The sequence below is a fragment of the Glossina fuscipes genome, unplaced genomic scaffold (genome assembly GCF_014805625.2).
Source record: "Glossina fuscipes isolate IAEA_lab_2018 unplaced genomic scaffold, Yale_Gfus_2 2, whole genome shotgun sequence".
In the NCBI taxonomy this organism is placed as follows: domain Eukaryota; kingdom Metazoa; phylum Arthropoda; class Insecta; order Diptera; family Glossinidae; genus Glossina; species Glossina fuscipes.
The window spans coordinates 17111205-17125820 of NW_023998416.1; the positions used below are offsets into that span (position 1 = coordinate 17111205).

General features: G+C 32.9%; 1 protein-coding gene and 1 pseudogene across 5 annotated transcripts in view; one reads left to right on the plus strand and one right to left on the minus strand.

The window, feature by feature from the left end:
* The window catches only part of LOC119634268 (mediator of RNA polymerase II transcription subunit 15), a 40695-nt gene extending 32496 nt beyond the window's left edge, over window positions 1-8199 (minus strand). For 2 of the 5 annotated variants that reach the window (XM_038028351.1, XM_038028350.1), the window contains exons 1-2: window positions 7617-7956; window positions 6547-6999 (exon numbers count right to left, since the gene is read on the minus strand). In XM_038028351.1, coding sequence (XP_037884279.1) covers window positions 6547-6622 — 76 coding nt within the window. In that variant the 5' untranslated portion in view covers window positions 6623-6999; window positions 7617-7956. Of the gene's footprint in view, window positions 1-6546; window positions 7056-7616; window positions 7957-8031 lie in introns of those variants that run through there. The other 3 variants (XM_038028346.1, XM_038028349.1, XM_038028348.1) reach the window with 3 other exon arrangements.
* Window positions 8200-8812: 613 nt separating this feature from the next.
* LOC119633512 lies at window positions 8813-10480 on the plus strand (annotated as a pseudogene).
* The last annotated feature ends 4136 nt before the right edge of the window (window positions 10481-14616 follow it).

The following is a 14616-nucleotide window of genomic DNA, read 5'->3' on the forward strand; positions in this document are numbered from 1 at the left end:
GGGTATAAAAGATTCGGTTGCAACTTAATGTAGTTTTCTTACTTGTTCTCTTTATTACACTTCCACAAATTTTTACTATCTCATTTTTTTAAACATATGCTGACTTATGAGAGATATAAAAATAAACAAGTAAGAAAATTATATTCGGTCGTGACCGAATCTTTTGTAGCCATCATCGTTATCTTAAAAAAACAAAAAAATTAAAACTAAATTTTGCTCTACAATATGGAATGAGCGCAGCTGATATTTTCTATTTTCACAATAAAAGCTTTTCGTCGCATAGGCCCGTGGACGTTGTAAGCAATTTCATTTGTTTTCTTTTGAATTCGCTATGCCGACCTTTGTGCCGACCTTTGCTTTCTTGATGAGCTGATGCTTGTTCTTCCTCACATTTTCATATTTTTATTGATTATCATTACATTGTAGAACTCAGCCGGCAAAATATTATGAAGTAAATGAAATGATCCAAGATCCTAAGGATGGCGTGCCCTCTGAACAATTTAAGTCATTTTCCAATATTTGTAGGCGATGTCTTAATTTTCGCCAACGGGAGTATGTTTACTGCAGTTACTGCACACTTGAGCAGACGAAGAAATGGACAGACGAATACACAGAGGTGCTTAGGTGCATTTCAAATTTACAACTTAATACTTTATATATTTTGGGGTCTTTGAAGCTTTTTTCTGCGCGTAATAAGGGCATCGAAACAAGAAGTAAGCTTTAATACGCTATAACATTGGGTCGGCGTGGTCAATTTTTTGCATTTTTATACATGTGCTACAGAATAGTCCAGAGAATGTACGTTCAAATGTCTGTAAAGTTATCTGCTATAACTTATGAGTAATGAGCAAAAAACCAATCTTTTATTCCTTTTGAAAAACAGTAGTGTTCTAAGATTACTTGTTGTTACTGTGGGCAAGCGCTTCGACCGATATGACCCTTTTTCCAATACCAACCTGCGTGCAAGAACTTCTAATGCTTCTGCCAAATTTAAAATCATTAACTTAATTTTTGCGGCCAGGAGACGGACAGACGGACTGACGGACATGTTTAAATCGATTTCGAATTTGATGCTGATCGAGAATACATATACTTTGCGTGGTTTCTGAAGCCCACCACCCCACTCCTCTGGACGTTAAAAGCATTTTGACAAAATTAACGGACCCCTCGCTAAAGCTTATGCTGATTTTAAGCCTGAATTCCCGATTTGTCAGTTGATATTATATTTCTCACGAGCTTACCCTACATGTATGTACATATGAAACCGGAATTTCAGAGTACGCACACATCTGAAGTTGTGTTTCTTTTTATAGCTTACACTCCCGGCAATAATAAGCAGCCGTAAGATCAACAGATACCGCAATACAAAAACACTTTTTTTAACAACGAAAACGCATAATTTTGTGCCAAATAAAGGACAATACTCGACAATATTTTTTTTTTTTTTTGCCTAAGCGATACCAAAATGATCCTTTTTGCATCGTATCTTAACTAGGGATGAAAAATGGATCTATTTTGACAGTCCAAGGGATAAAATGTCTTAATTAGATCCAGATCTACCGGCTGTGTTGACTGCAAGACTGAGTCGTTTTTAACAATTGTTTGCAGCGATGGACCACGCACATGCTTAACTTCTTACAAAAACTTGCGGAAATCTCTAGATGGGTATTTTGCCCCAAAAGAGGCACGGCTTTTTTGGACGAGGCATTCACACACAGACCGTCAGACAAGTAGGAGAAATGTACGAAAATTCCGGGTTCATATGCTGGCACACGTAATCACAGATATGTTCATTTAACTGTGCTCTACACAAATTGTGACACAAGGTTGGAGGAGTAGATGTATGGAACATCGGGAATGATTTCATAAAGACCCACATTTTATTATACCGATCGATCCACAAAAGTGATTCAGCTTTTTTTTGCATAAACAATGGGCCACATGTTGATTTTTTCTTTGAGATATATTGGAAACATCGAAAAACATGGTCGTCTATATATAAAAATAGAATCCGTTTATAAGGCTCCAAACTAATATGAAAAATTCCTATGACTCCCGACTTGTTGCCTTAGCAATCGCAATATTATTTCCCAGACTTCCCTTCAATGTCTCAAATGGAAACAAATACACATTGACTTTCCAAGTTCTTCAATGGGAGATGGTAACGATGACAAGTACCAAAATTTTAGCCATGGATTTATTTCACGGATTTGCGATGTCATTCGAGTTTCTAACTTGAGGAGTACACTAAGATTACGACATGCCATGTGTAATAAATCAATCGATTGATCCAAGCAATGCCGGCGATAAAAACTTTCTTAGTATGGTCTGATATTGATTTTAATCGAGCACAGTTCAATGTTATTTGCCTTTTGCCAATTTGTCAATTAGTTACCATAGACGATGAGGATGATTTCTTATAAGAAGCATCCGACTGACAATACTCTGGCGCTGTTTGATTAGATCAATGACTTTAATGTGCAAACGTTCAGGGTAAAGAACGGATGCTAAATCCAGGAGATCCAAATGCAGCTTTTTATCTTTGCGCTCAGACTGATCTCGCATATTGATGCACTCTAGAATCAGTCATCGAGCGCGTTTCCTTAAGACACATCCCTGCTTTGCAAATGCCTGGTTCAGTAGAGTATACATATGGCTTCGAAAATTGTTCTCTCACGCTTCTTGCAAGTAAATCGTTGATAACGTATCGAACAAAATGAATTGTTACGGATTGAAAAATGTGACCAGATGCCAGCCCATCCATCACATTCATTTACATACCGGAAAATAAACATTTTTCTCTTACACGGCACTTTTTACTTTTGCATGTCTTGGGATTTTAAAGCCGCCTCTTAAATTTTCATTGTTGTATTTTCTTGTTTTAATGGTATATATATTAAGTAAAAAAATGTTATCTATTTTCCTTTTATCTTGTTTAAGGCAGTGTTTTTCATGTGAAAGTTTTTTAAAAATTTTCTTGTTTTTTCTGGCATTATGTTGTGCCAGATTTCGGTGAAAAATTTTCATATAAAATATTTGATGTACGTTGTAGTCAGCCTTTTATTTTTGTTTTTGCTTTTTTTTTTTCTTACGTGTTAGTTGAAATGTTTAACATGCATTTGATTTGATTTAATAGGATTTTTGTTTTTCATTTTGTTTTTAATTGCTGTTATGTGTGGATTAGTGGCTGTTTATAAACTAACACATAATTAAAAAAAAATTTTCTTTCACTTACGGTATTTTCTCTTATGAATACATGTTGGAGTTTACATTGCATTTTGTACAACAAATACAAAAGCAATAACGCACACTCGTGTAACATTTACACAAGGTTTAGCAGATTTAAAATAATTGCTTTTAATAGCAAAAATAATTACATTTTTTATATCCAGTGTAGAAGATTAGATCGGTTTTATTACTCCGCAACTTGCAACATGCTGATGTGTAGAGTTTTCAATAGAGATTTTTGATTAAAATTCCATTTCGGTCACGAAAATTTTACGTGCTCTTGCGCCACATTGTGCCTATAAATCCAACAATTAGACATCTTTGGACACAATTCAATTCGTTAAACATCGTTAATAATATTATCAGGAAATTAATAAGCGGAAGTACAAAGATCGAAAAATGTGACGATGATGATCTGAATTTGAATGTGAAATGTCATTTCGCAACGAACTCGGCACAAAGGCATGAGATTATGCGACCACAAGTCACCGAATAATGCCGAATGATGATTACGAGCATTCCAGTAGTGTTTCGTGTGTATTCGTTGCCCAAAGTCTAACAAACTACTCCTTCTAATGCGATGGGTGCTGAAGTCCGAGAAGTGTGTGGATTGGAATCTTAGTACGGTTAAAGGGAGTGCATAATTGGTGAAAGCATAACAAAGCATAACATTTACCGATTGGACACACACCCATACAAAAAACACAAATTTCTAAGAAACATTTACACCAAAAATTTCGAAGAAAAATTGACACCACTATGCTGCGGCCGTTTCCTATTTATTTCTCTTTTTTCGCTTCTTGCTGATCATCACCCTCGGGCATTTGGGCGCCGTCCTCTGAATGAGTGATCACGAAAATAGGAATTTTTGCAAGTAGGATGCTTTGCAGTCACCATTTGTGATGGAACTCCAATATATTCACTTTAAGAAATCAATCAGTTTCCAGTCATTCTGCAGAAGACTTTACTGAAGTCAATTTGACAGCATTGGAAAAAAACCTTGCGAGTGCAAGAAAGTAACTCCGGCCAATGGTCTTGAATAATAGAATTTAGCATTTTAGTCCAGCTAATTGTTTATTACGATTTAATGAATTCAATTACCTCACGCGTAGCATTAAACTTAGATACACAGTAGCTCAGTAAAGTGTACATACAGTGTGAAGCATTAAGCATTGAAGCATGAAGCATTTTTATGTATGCATCGTATGTGGCCAAATTTTTATGCAAATACTTGAACAATTAAGGTTTCCCTTATAAAAAACTGCATTTATTGGTTGACAGTGAAAACATATGTTTCTCAAAAAAACAAAAACTTGTATTAAATAAGATCATTTTCTGACTTAAGGGAAAGTTATAAAGAAGAAATAGATCTCAATTGCAAGAAAATATCATAAGAAAGTGTCATTCAGTTTATTTCACAGGTAGTCTAATATACTGTTTGCGCATAAAGTTAAAAAACTATTATTCCAGTGGACCGCGTTTACCAGCTAGCTAACTACTTGTGTATGCCTTGGTATTGAAGAAACCAAACAAATGAGATCCTCTTTGTTAGAAAGTTTATATTTTCGAACGCATCTGTACTCAGCTCCGGCGATTGGGGAGAAAAATGTAATTGTTTGAGAATGTTTTAAAGTAGCCCCTCCTTTACAATCAGAGATATATGATTCGGATCGTTGTCCGGCTGGTAGATTTGTTTGCCCAGAAGAGCCATTTTAGATGCAGAAGCCTTCAAATTGGTTTTCAACAGATTAAGAAAAACGTAACGCCCGATTTTACTATGAATAGAGAAGAAGTCCAGTCCAGCCGCAAATATGCATGCGCAGATCATGACAGATCCTCCGTCTATTATAAATATTGGATTGCCATCGCAGCGTATTAGATTTTCTCCATACTCTTTGTTTACCATCGTACCTGAATATATTAAAGTTAGACTCGCCACTAAAACTTTTTTTTTTTCAAAAATCCATATCATCAGTTTTGCAGAGTTTTGCAAGCTCGAGGCTCATTTCGCTTATAAACAGTTTTTTTCTTGGAATGCGGCTATGGACCTCGTTCGAATGGTCTCGGGATGTATTCTAAGTGGCTTATATTTTTCTAGGCCTCCACAGCACTAGATTTGTGTAAATATGTAACAACTCTGATAATACTTCGTTTTTCACGCTCTCTAAGTTTGTTTGGTTGGCCTGATCGTACTTGTATTTGTTTACAATAGTTTGAATAGGAGCGCGACTAATTCCGTACGATTTTTCCCCACTTCTTAACTTTATAAGCACTTTTGTAATCTCCTGAAAAATGTCTTTGCATTTTTGTATATATTGTGGTATTTTAAGAATTAAGAAACCAGTTTTAACTGATAAGCTATTGTATAAATGTACGAAAACGGGAGAAAAAAAAACTAGATACCGTTAACTAAAGGTGCCTTTTTTCGATATTTCTAGTGATGTGTTTTCATTTTTTTGCGATATTTTTTTGGGATTCAAATATACTCTTTGCTTATAAGTTTTCTTGTATTTTTTAATTAATATAAGTTTCCTTTTTTTAAAAAATATATTTTTTGACCCTCAAGTGCAGTTTTTAATAAGAGAAACTCTAATTTTTCGTACTGTATGTAAACTTTAGTGGGCTATCGTATAAGCCTTTGTAGTTGTAGATAAAGTGACGGAACTTAGCTAATCTTGTATTCAGGCAGAAAATATAGTGAGAGAAGACTTGAAAATCTTACATGTTTATCAAAGCGGATTTCCAAAATAAAAGTGACGGTTGCATCACAACTTTTGTGACTCTGTTTATTAGAATACCTCTCTACAAGTGTTGGAAAAAATATTTGTAAATTTATATTTAATTATAGCAGTTAAAATATCTCGTAATGCTTCGATTTCTGATTCTATACCGATAAATTACAGATTGCATTTGTCTTAATTATCTATTCCCACATCCCTAATAATAAATGCATTCAATTGAGTGAAGAAGCACAGGTTTATGGCTTGGTTAAAATAACATTGCCAAGCATACTTAAAAGTTCTCTTAGATTGATGAGAAAAAATTAATATTGCAAAGTATATCTTAAACGATTCAAAGCCCTATAATTGGCTCACGCACACTTACTAATGTATGTATGCTTTATTTCCCCGGATGCATAAAGATTGCTATATATATATATATGTATACATCTGTGGCAAGAACAAGCAAATAAATAAACGTTTTTTTGTTTTTTTCTTCGTTTTGTTTTTTGTTCTCACACATTTCAAATTAAAATAAGAAAAACAAAAAAAAAAAAAACAACCATTAAAAGGGAAAAAAATGAAATACTCAACTTACCTTCATTAACATGACCAGACTTTGGTAGAGTTTCTGTAGCAGTAGAGGTGGTAGTAAAATTATTCATTTTTGCCATTTGCCGTAATGCCAATGCAAAGCAAAACAAATGAGAAACGTTAAATGAAATATCCAAACAATGTGTAAAGTAAAACAGGTTAACTTCGTTATGAAGAAAAAAAGACAATGTTATTGTTTTGGTAACATAGGCACACAACACACACAAAACGACGAAAGCAGCGTACAGCCAAAGCGATACTCAAGGACGATACTAAAAAGCAGCTGCTATGATATGCATCGATGTTAATGTCGATAGACTTGTATATTTTGTATGTATAGGTAAGCACGAGTAGGTATGCACACAAAATCTCAATGAACTTAAGTTAATGCACCGCACAATTTTTTAACACAAACACACACTCTCCGGTATAGATACACACGCAAGAAAATTTTTTCCTATAGCAAGGGAAGCAAATGAATACAATGTACAGAGACTGACTTTTAGAGTTGAACTGTTGAGTTTTGTGAAATTATTTGACAGAAACTTGTTGAAGCCATTCGCAAACACACAAACAAAAAAAAAAGAGAAAAACGGAATAATTTTTGTTGATTGACGCGGGTACTTTTGCCAATGAGAAAATTACAATTGCATATGTATATAAATTTCCTGATGTGCACGATAAAAATGTAAAATGCCCATCATAACGCTAATGTACCCTTAATAATGCACTTCAAAAAATTTCATTTTAAATTATTATTCGGAATATTGCCGGACAATGCTATTTTCCAATTAAATATCAATACAAAATAATCAATTTTTTGTTTGTGGTTTTGTTTGCGCAACTTGCATTTATATAATAGTGCATGATAATACTTTTTACACAATTATATTCAATGGCGTTTTACTTTCTTTCTCATTTATCCTAAGGGCAGGTTAATAATGGCTTAGTGTAGTGTTTTTGTTATTACTTTTGTAATTACGTATATATTATTGGAAAATGAATTTAAACGATGTGGTGTGTACATGTTGTATATATATTTATATATATATATATATATATAAGGATACGCACATTTTTACAGAGTTGGTACCGTTAATAATTTGCTGTTTATTTTGTAAAAAAAGTGTATGTAATTAGTAGCAAATAAGCCTAGAACACCATTTTTATTTATATTGCTTTGCTGTAAACGCAGAATTTCATTTACTTTCACATTTTATCAAACATATCATTGTTTCTTCGTCTTCAGACATTTTATACGCTGACTTCAATTATTGGAGACTTTTCGAGCGTTAGTATTTCACAAAAAAAGTTAAGTTCAAGTATTTGCAGGCGGCTGCTAATTTTAACTAATATATTAATATACTTTTTTAAAATTTTAATAATAACAATAATATATTTTAGTTAATCAATTATATTTAGTTATCAATTATATGTGAAAGTCTTCATTGTGTGATAATAGCTTTTTCTCAGCGTTATATATATTTACGTATAATATTTTGCACAGGCTCACGCGATAAGAAACTCTAACTTTTTTGTTAAGGCTGTTAAATTCCGTATATCAGCTCGCACCATCTACCGCAATGAAAAATCTATACATCTATATATCTTCATCGTTCACAATTTTAAATACGTATTTCATTCCGCTACAAAAAGTTCCTTACCGCTTGAAGAGCAAATTTATTATTTATAAAAATTGTGATAAATAACCGTAGCAACAAATAATGCAACAACAAAATGCGGAATGAAAAAATCCCGAAAATGTTTAGGTTTATATTAAGTTCATGTAAGCAATTGCTAAAAAGTGGTGATTTACTCTCTATTTCTCTCTCTCTTTTTCAGAGAGGAATAAAATGGAATGGTCTTCTTTTTGCTACTCATAAATATATGGTAGAAGCAGAGCAAACTAAATTTCAATAACAATACCAAAAAAGCGCTAAGTAAGAAATCAATAGTTTATCAGGTTTCAGGCCTTTTCATGTACAATTCCTTTACAAGTGATTGTGGGCTTAAAGTTCATAACTCTCTTTAGTATGTTAAAAGCCTGGATTAGCTCTGCTAACAATAAGATCAATTCTAATTTTAATTTTTAATAACAATTTCTAAACATTTTACAAAACAAGCAGAAAACCGAACAACAGCTGATTCCTGGTTGTGTATAATACGCTTCTTTTATTTTCTTGATTTAATTAAACGCTTACTTTCCAACACTATTAAAAACCGAAGCAAACGGTAGAAAATCAGCTGTTATAATAAATGTCAAAACGAAAACATTTCTCGACGTTGGAAAAATCATAATTTTTGTTATCATATTTATTAATTAAATTATATATTAGTTTCATTGTGCTTAATTCAGCCATCGAATATTTAGAAATAATTTAAACCGACAATTATGGAAATGGCTAAAAGTTTATTTGGTCGGGATCATGATGGTTATGTGGGAAAGGCAGAACATACGGTAAACATCGAAACAAAATTAAATTATTTCGATTTTCAAAACTATAGCGTTTTTTAAGAAAAAACTGCAAACATTGAATTCGGAAGAAGATATGTTTGAAGAATTGCCTACGCTAATGGAAGAAGTAAATGTGATGGATGGCTTAAGACCTTCGATGTGGCCTCAAGATATACTGGCAAAATTAGGACAACCTGATGCCGAAAGCGTTGTTGGTCCTAACGATCAACCCGATCACCGTTTCGATGAATTTGGTTTTCGTGTGAAACAACCTATCATGAGATTGTGAAGGTGTCTGCAAATAATCAACTTATGACGTCTAAACAAATTGAAAAGGATTTATTACGTATACTGCCTACTAATGCCTGCTTCAGCAATCAAAATGGTACTGGTGCACCTAGGTTGTGTCGAATTCTTCGCGGTATAGCCTGGCTTTATCCTGAAATTGTCAGGGTACGTGTGTAATAGTAGCTTGTCTCTTATTATTTATGGAAGAAGAAAATGCTTTTTGGATGATGGCCACAATAGTTGAGGATTTATTACCCGCCTCTTATTATTCTTCAACTTTGTTAGGCATCCAAGCCGACCAACGAGTAATGCAAACTCTTATAGCCAATTATTAAACGGCTGTAGATGAAACATTAAGAAGACATGACATTGAAAGGTCATTGATAACATTGCATTGGTTTCTAACTCTCTTTGCAGGGTGGCTTAGTTGATAATCCCGAGGCTGTTCCCAATCTGCCTAAGCAACATTTGGCGCGTCGTCAAGTACGCAAAAGTAAATCAATTTTAGAGACATTACTCTTCCGCGGTGACAATGCACTGAACTGAAAAATGAAAATATTCGACAAACCGAGATTTTAGTAGATTTACGAGAAGCGATTCTAAAAGTTGCAAGACATTTTATTACCATAGAACCCAAGCTGACCAAGCACTCACTCACATGCTAAAGATCATGAGAATTTCATAATGTTGCCCGTACTCGAAAACGAAGAGCTAAGGCTTTACATGATTTTGAAAGGCACGATGATGACGAATTGGGCAATTATTCAATTCCTACAACTGCTTTGTTCATTAAATTAATTTTATAACGGAGAAAGAGACATTAAGCATATAAGCACGGTTTTCCACCTTGAGGTAGGCGCCATAAATACATGGTTAAATTCCCTGTTAAAAGGCAAAGCACAGAGTCGCTTTTAATAAATAAATGGTTAAATGCCCAACAACAAAAATGTTAACACCAATGTTAAATGCCCAACTGAACAGATCAAAGATAATCGATTCTGTTAAATGCAAAGCCGTCTGGCGAGAGCAGAGAAACCAGAAAGATAGAAGAGAAAAAAACTAAGGAGAAACTAATGAACAAAACCACTCAAGAACAGTACTGAAATTCCTCTCAGAGTATTCAAAAAATTAGGTAAAACCGATAAGAGTAAGTTTTCATGTTAAATTTAACATTTTTTGCGAATAATTTTAAATAAATATGCTCTACTTTTTATGTACACGGATAATTTCCTTTTGGACTCGTTTAAAGATTTTGGAAAAATACAAATTCACTATCAATGAAAAAATTCAAATTAAAAATAAATGATTTGTCTTAAGTTGCTTAAGTCATCATAGTAGTTGTTATTATATAATATTTATATTAAACATTAGGCAAAAGTTTAGAAAGTGTTTTTCTCTTTATCTCTAGCGATGAGCCGATAGCCTGTTTTGCTAGAGCTCAATGTATTTTTTTAGTCTAAGAATTTATTTCATTAGTCTAAAATTAAAATATAATTATTATTATTATTATTATTATTAATTTCGCCACAGAAATAAATTCTAAGACTAAACTCTTAAAAGCACTAGCATCTAAGGCTATCGGCTTTTATTAAAAACTCTACCGCACTTGAGATTCGAAAAAAAAATTAAAATAATAATAATAATAATAAAAATATCTCTAGCGATAAATTTATTCATTTGAAATGTTTTTAAAAAAATCCAAACTTGTTTAGGATTTTATTTATATTCACCACATATCCTTCAAAAGCTTTTTAATTTATTTCTACAATTTCTACAATTAATTAGCCAAAAACTGACTTTGGAAAATTTAAGTAGAATTAAAATTTACCATTAACAAACGCTGAAAGACTTAGATGCCAGTCCTTTCAGACTTTAGTCTTAGAATTTATTCTCTGGCTAAATATGAAAATAATAATAATACCATTAACACACTTCATGAACTTGAAAGGCGTACGTAACCATTGTTTAAAAGTGTAAGTTTAGTAATGATTGCTTACTGAGCTGCATTTCATGTAAAGTATCGTAAGTATAGAAGTATCTTACGTTACATATGTATACGGTAATTTAATTTTTTTATTATAATAAACATTTTTCGCGTTTTAATTTATCGAAATAATTTTTTAAACGTCCACAATTTGGCTATTTAACACATTTTAATTTAAAAAAGATTTTTTTAAAGAATTTAAAGTTCATGCAACTCTGCAAAATGAAAATAGGTAAGAGCATTTTTTTTTTACTCAAGGTTCAATAAAAAAATCATCGATTGGCGAATAATCGCAGGAGCTCACTGCTCACTATTGCCGTGTTAAATTTTTTATGTAATCAATCGCTCTACTAGGTATAGATGGTTAAAATTTTGAAAAGAAAAAGCAACTTCAGTAAAAGTTGTTTCAATAATATTAAACGCTTTTTCTGTTTATAAAAACGCATTGTAGACAATACTATTTTGACTAAAAGTGTATATTTTTATATGTATTAAGGAGAGTGTCAGTAGTTAGAGGAAACAAATGCGGGAGAAAATTGGAATAAAGCTCAAATAATTTAAAATTCAATTATTCTTACATAGAACAAAATCATAATGTAGAAATATACTTAATAAATTTTATTAAAAGTAATTACATTGTTAGCTTATGTCTAGACATTATTTAAATGTTTTATAATAAATTTTTTGAAATTTAACTTCTTGCTTATTATAAGTTCTACCAAGTCTTTTTATTTTTCTCACGGCTCTTAGACGGCACACAAACCATTTTTATCATCTTTGTTTGGCTGTTGACATAAGTGATTACTACGGTCAGGCAGCATTATTATACGTCATCATTAACGAGTTTTAAGCCCAAGATGTCAAGTTAACATTTAGTAATGTTAAAAATTTTAAGTATTTCGCCTTTTTTTACGTAAGGGGTGGGAATAGACATTGAAGCATGCAGCTAAAAAGAAAACGTTTTTAAAACGTGTTTTTTTTTAAAAACATAATTTCCTATCAATCATGCTTGTGGAAGAACATAACGATGAAATCACACATGAGGTTGCGAAATTGTGGTACTCACATTTTCCGGATATGTACGTCAGACCCTTTTTGGGCGTTAGTGTTATTAGACTTTTTGCAGTAAGCGGTAGTTTAAGTTATAGGCAATTTCATGCGACTTACGGCAGTTTGAATATCGAATGGAATATGTTTTAGCATTTTGCCCTAATTTGATGAGCTTTGTCCCCACTCCAGTGCGTTTGTTGCCTTTGTTACCCTTTCGATTTTTGTAACTGTGGATTCTGATATACACGCTTGTTAAGCAATTGAAATGTCCTCTTGTGTATTTCGTAATGGAAAGAGCTGAATAAGGGCGCAATATTTTGCGAAAGATCCCGTAGAAAGAAATTTTGAATTGCTTTCAAGTTATCATATTCTGGGTTGATAAGAGTTATTTCAACATTTTTACCATATAAAACTACTAGGTTGTGTGCAAAATTTTTAATTTACTTTACATAAACGTTAATTTATGTAACGTTGCTTGTATTATTACTTGCCTTCTCCAAATGCGAATTAAGATTTTTGTCCTACACATAATCAAGCGTCTGGTCGCTTCGGGCCGCTAAAGGAAATATGTGAAAACGCCATCGGTAACGCATATCTATGGTAAAGGATCTACCGGTATGGTTCACAAAAGCGACGAACTTGAGTTTACGTATGTTTTCCAGTCGTATAAGATGGAGGTAGTAACTGGAACAACAAAATGGTTTAAGGACTTGTACATAAATCCAATGAGTAAGAGACAAAGTCCTACCATTGTCTCTAATCCATAAATAGGCGAATAATGGTATGTACTTGTACAGTACGCTCGTTCGTTAACTAGCAGATTAAAATAGTTCTCAAACCCGTCGAATTCAAATATGACACAGGTGCGAAGTTGCCCATTGCAAGTATCCCAAATTTTTGTCTTTGCTAAAAAATGGAATATCTTCTCACTTTTTTCGCGCCTCTACTAAGGTAACTGATAATTGAACGACATTGAAAAAATAAAAAATGGTGGGAAAAAGTAAACAAAAACCGAAAATTTAAGCATAAGTAAAAAATGAAATCATATTTAATGCTATAAAAAATTAAAAAAAAAATTTATTGTTACTATTTAGTCTACAGTGCGTGCATGTATACAATTGACGAAAATTTAGAATATACAAAGTGTGTCAAGTATGTGCGTGCGTGTGTGCAGATTTTTGATATGGCTGAGAGGATGCCGAAGCCTCTCAGAAAGACTTAATTTCGTTACTATTTCTTTTTTTATCATCTCCAAAATCGCGCCAAAGATGCGCTGGCCATATACATGAGACATTAAATTAATTATACAAAATTGTGCATTGCATTGTTTTCGTGTTTGTGAAGTAACTGTGCATGGCAGCTAATGGAAATAACTTAGATTTTTTTGCTTTGTGATCGTATTTAACGGTTTAGTTTGTTTTATATGGAGTTGCTTCGAATGCTTTTTAATGTTAATATGTTTTATGTTAATATTTATTTTATATTTATTTAACTGAACAAAGACATTTTTAGGAAAGGCATAGATTTAATTACCCCAACCACCGATATTATTGCAGATACCTTCATTGCTAGTTAATGCTAGATATTTTTTTAAGTTTGTCAACTCCAAAAGAAAAATCTCCTCGCATGTTTTTTTCGCTCGCATGTTTCTTTCAATGGTTCTCAGTGCTCTGATGATATTCAAGCCTCGAATCTATTTGTCGAATACTTCCCACGAAATTTATCAGCGACAAATTCCGATTCAGCTTCAAACTGACATAAATAATTTGTTTACATGGTGCTCGATAATTTTTGTGCAATGAAATCTAAGAAAATGCAAGCGGCTTTCTTTCTTAAGGAGAAAGTCATGCAGTACTGAGTATTTCATTCACTGATACAAGTTGGAAAACGTTGTTTCTCCCTTGCCTCTTTGTTAAAATAGATTGCTTCTATTATTCTTACCACCACTTGAGAAACGTAGATTTATTCTTCGTGTCTCCTTCCTAATTAATGGTGCTATCGATTCGTCCACAATACTTAGTGAGATAAGCTTTGATGTCGCTAACCGCTTCTCTAGGCATTTCATGTCCATTAAGCTAAGTCAATGCACACATAATTATGAGCTTTTTAAGCCGTTTAGAGTTATTTGTAGAAATCTAAACGAAGTCTAGCCCTTAACCTCAATATCGGATCCTTTAAAGTCGGTCAAAACGACTTTGCTTAATACGCGCGATTTGCCTATCTCGTATTTAAACTAACTTGCAATCCTAATCTCTCGCTATGGTTCGAAAATTATTGTTGTTGCTTACTGCGATCCG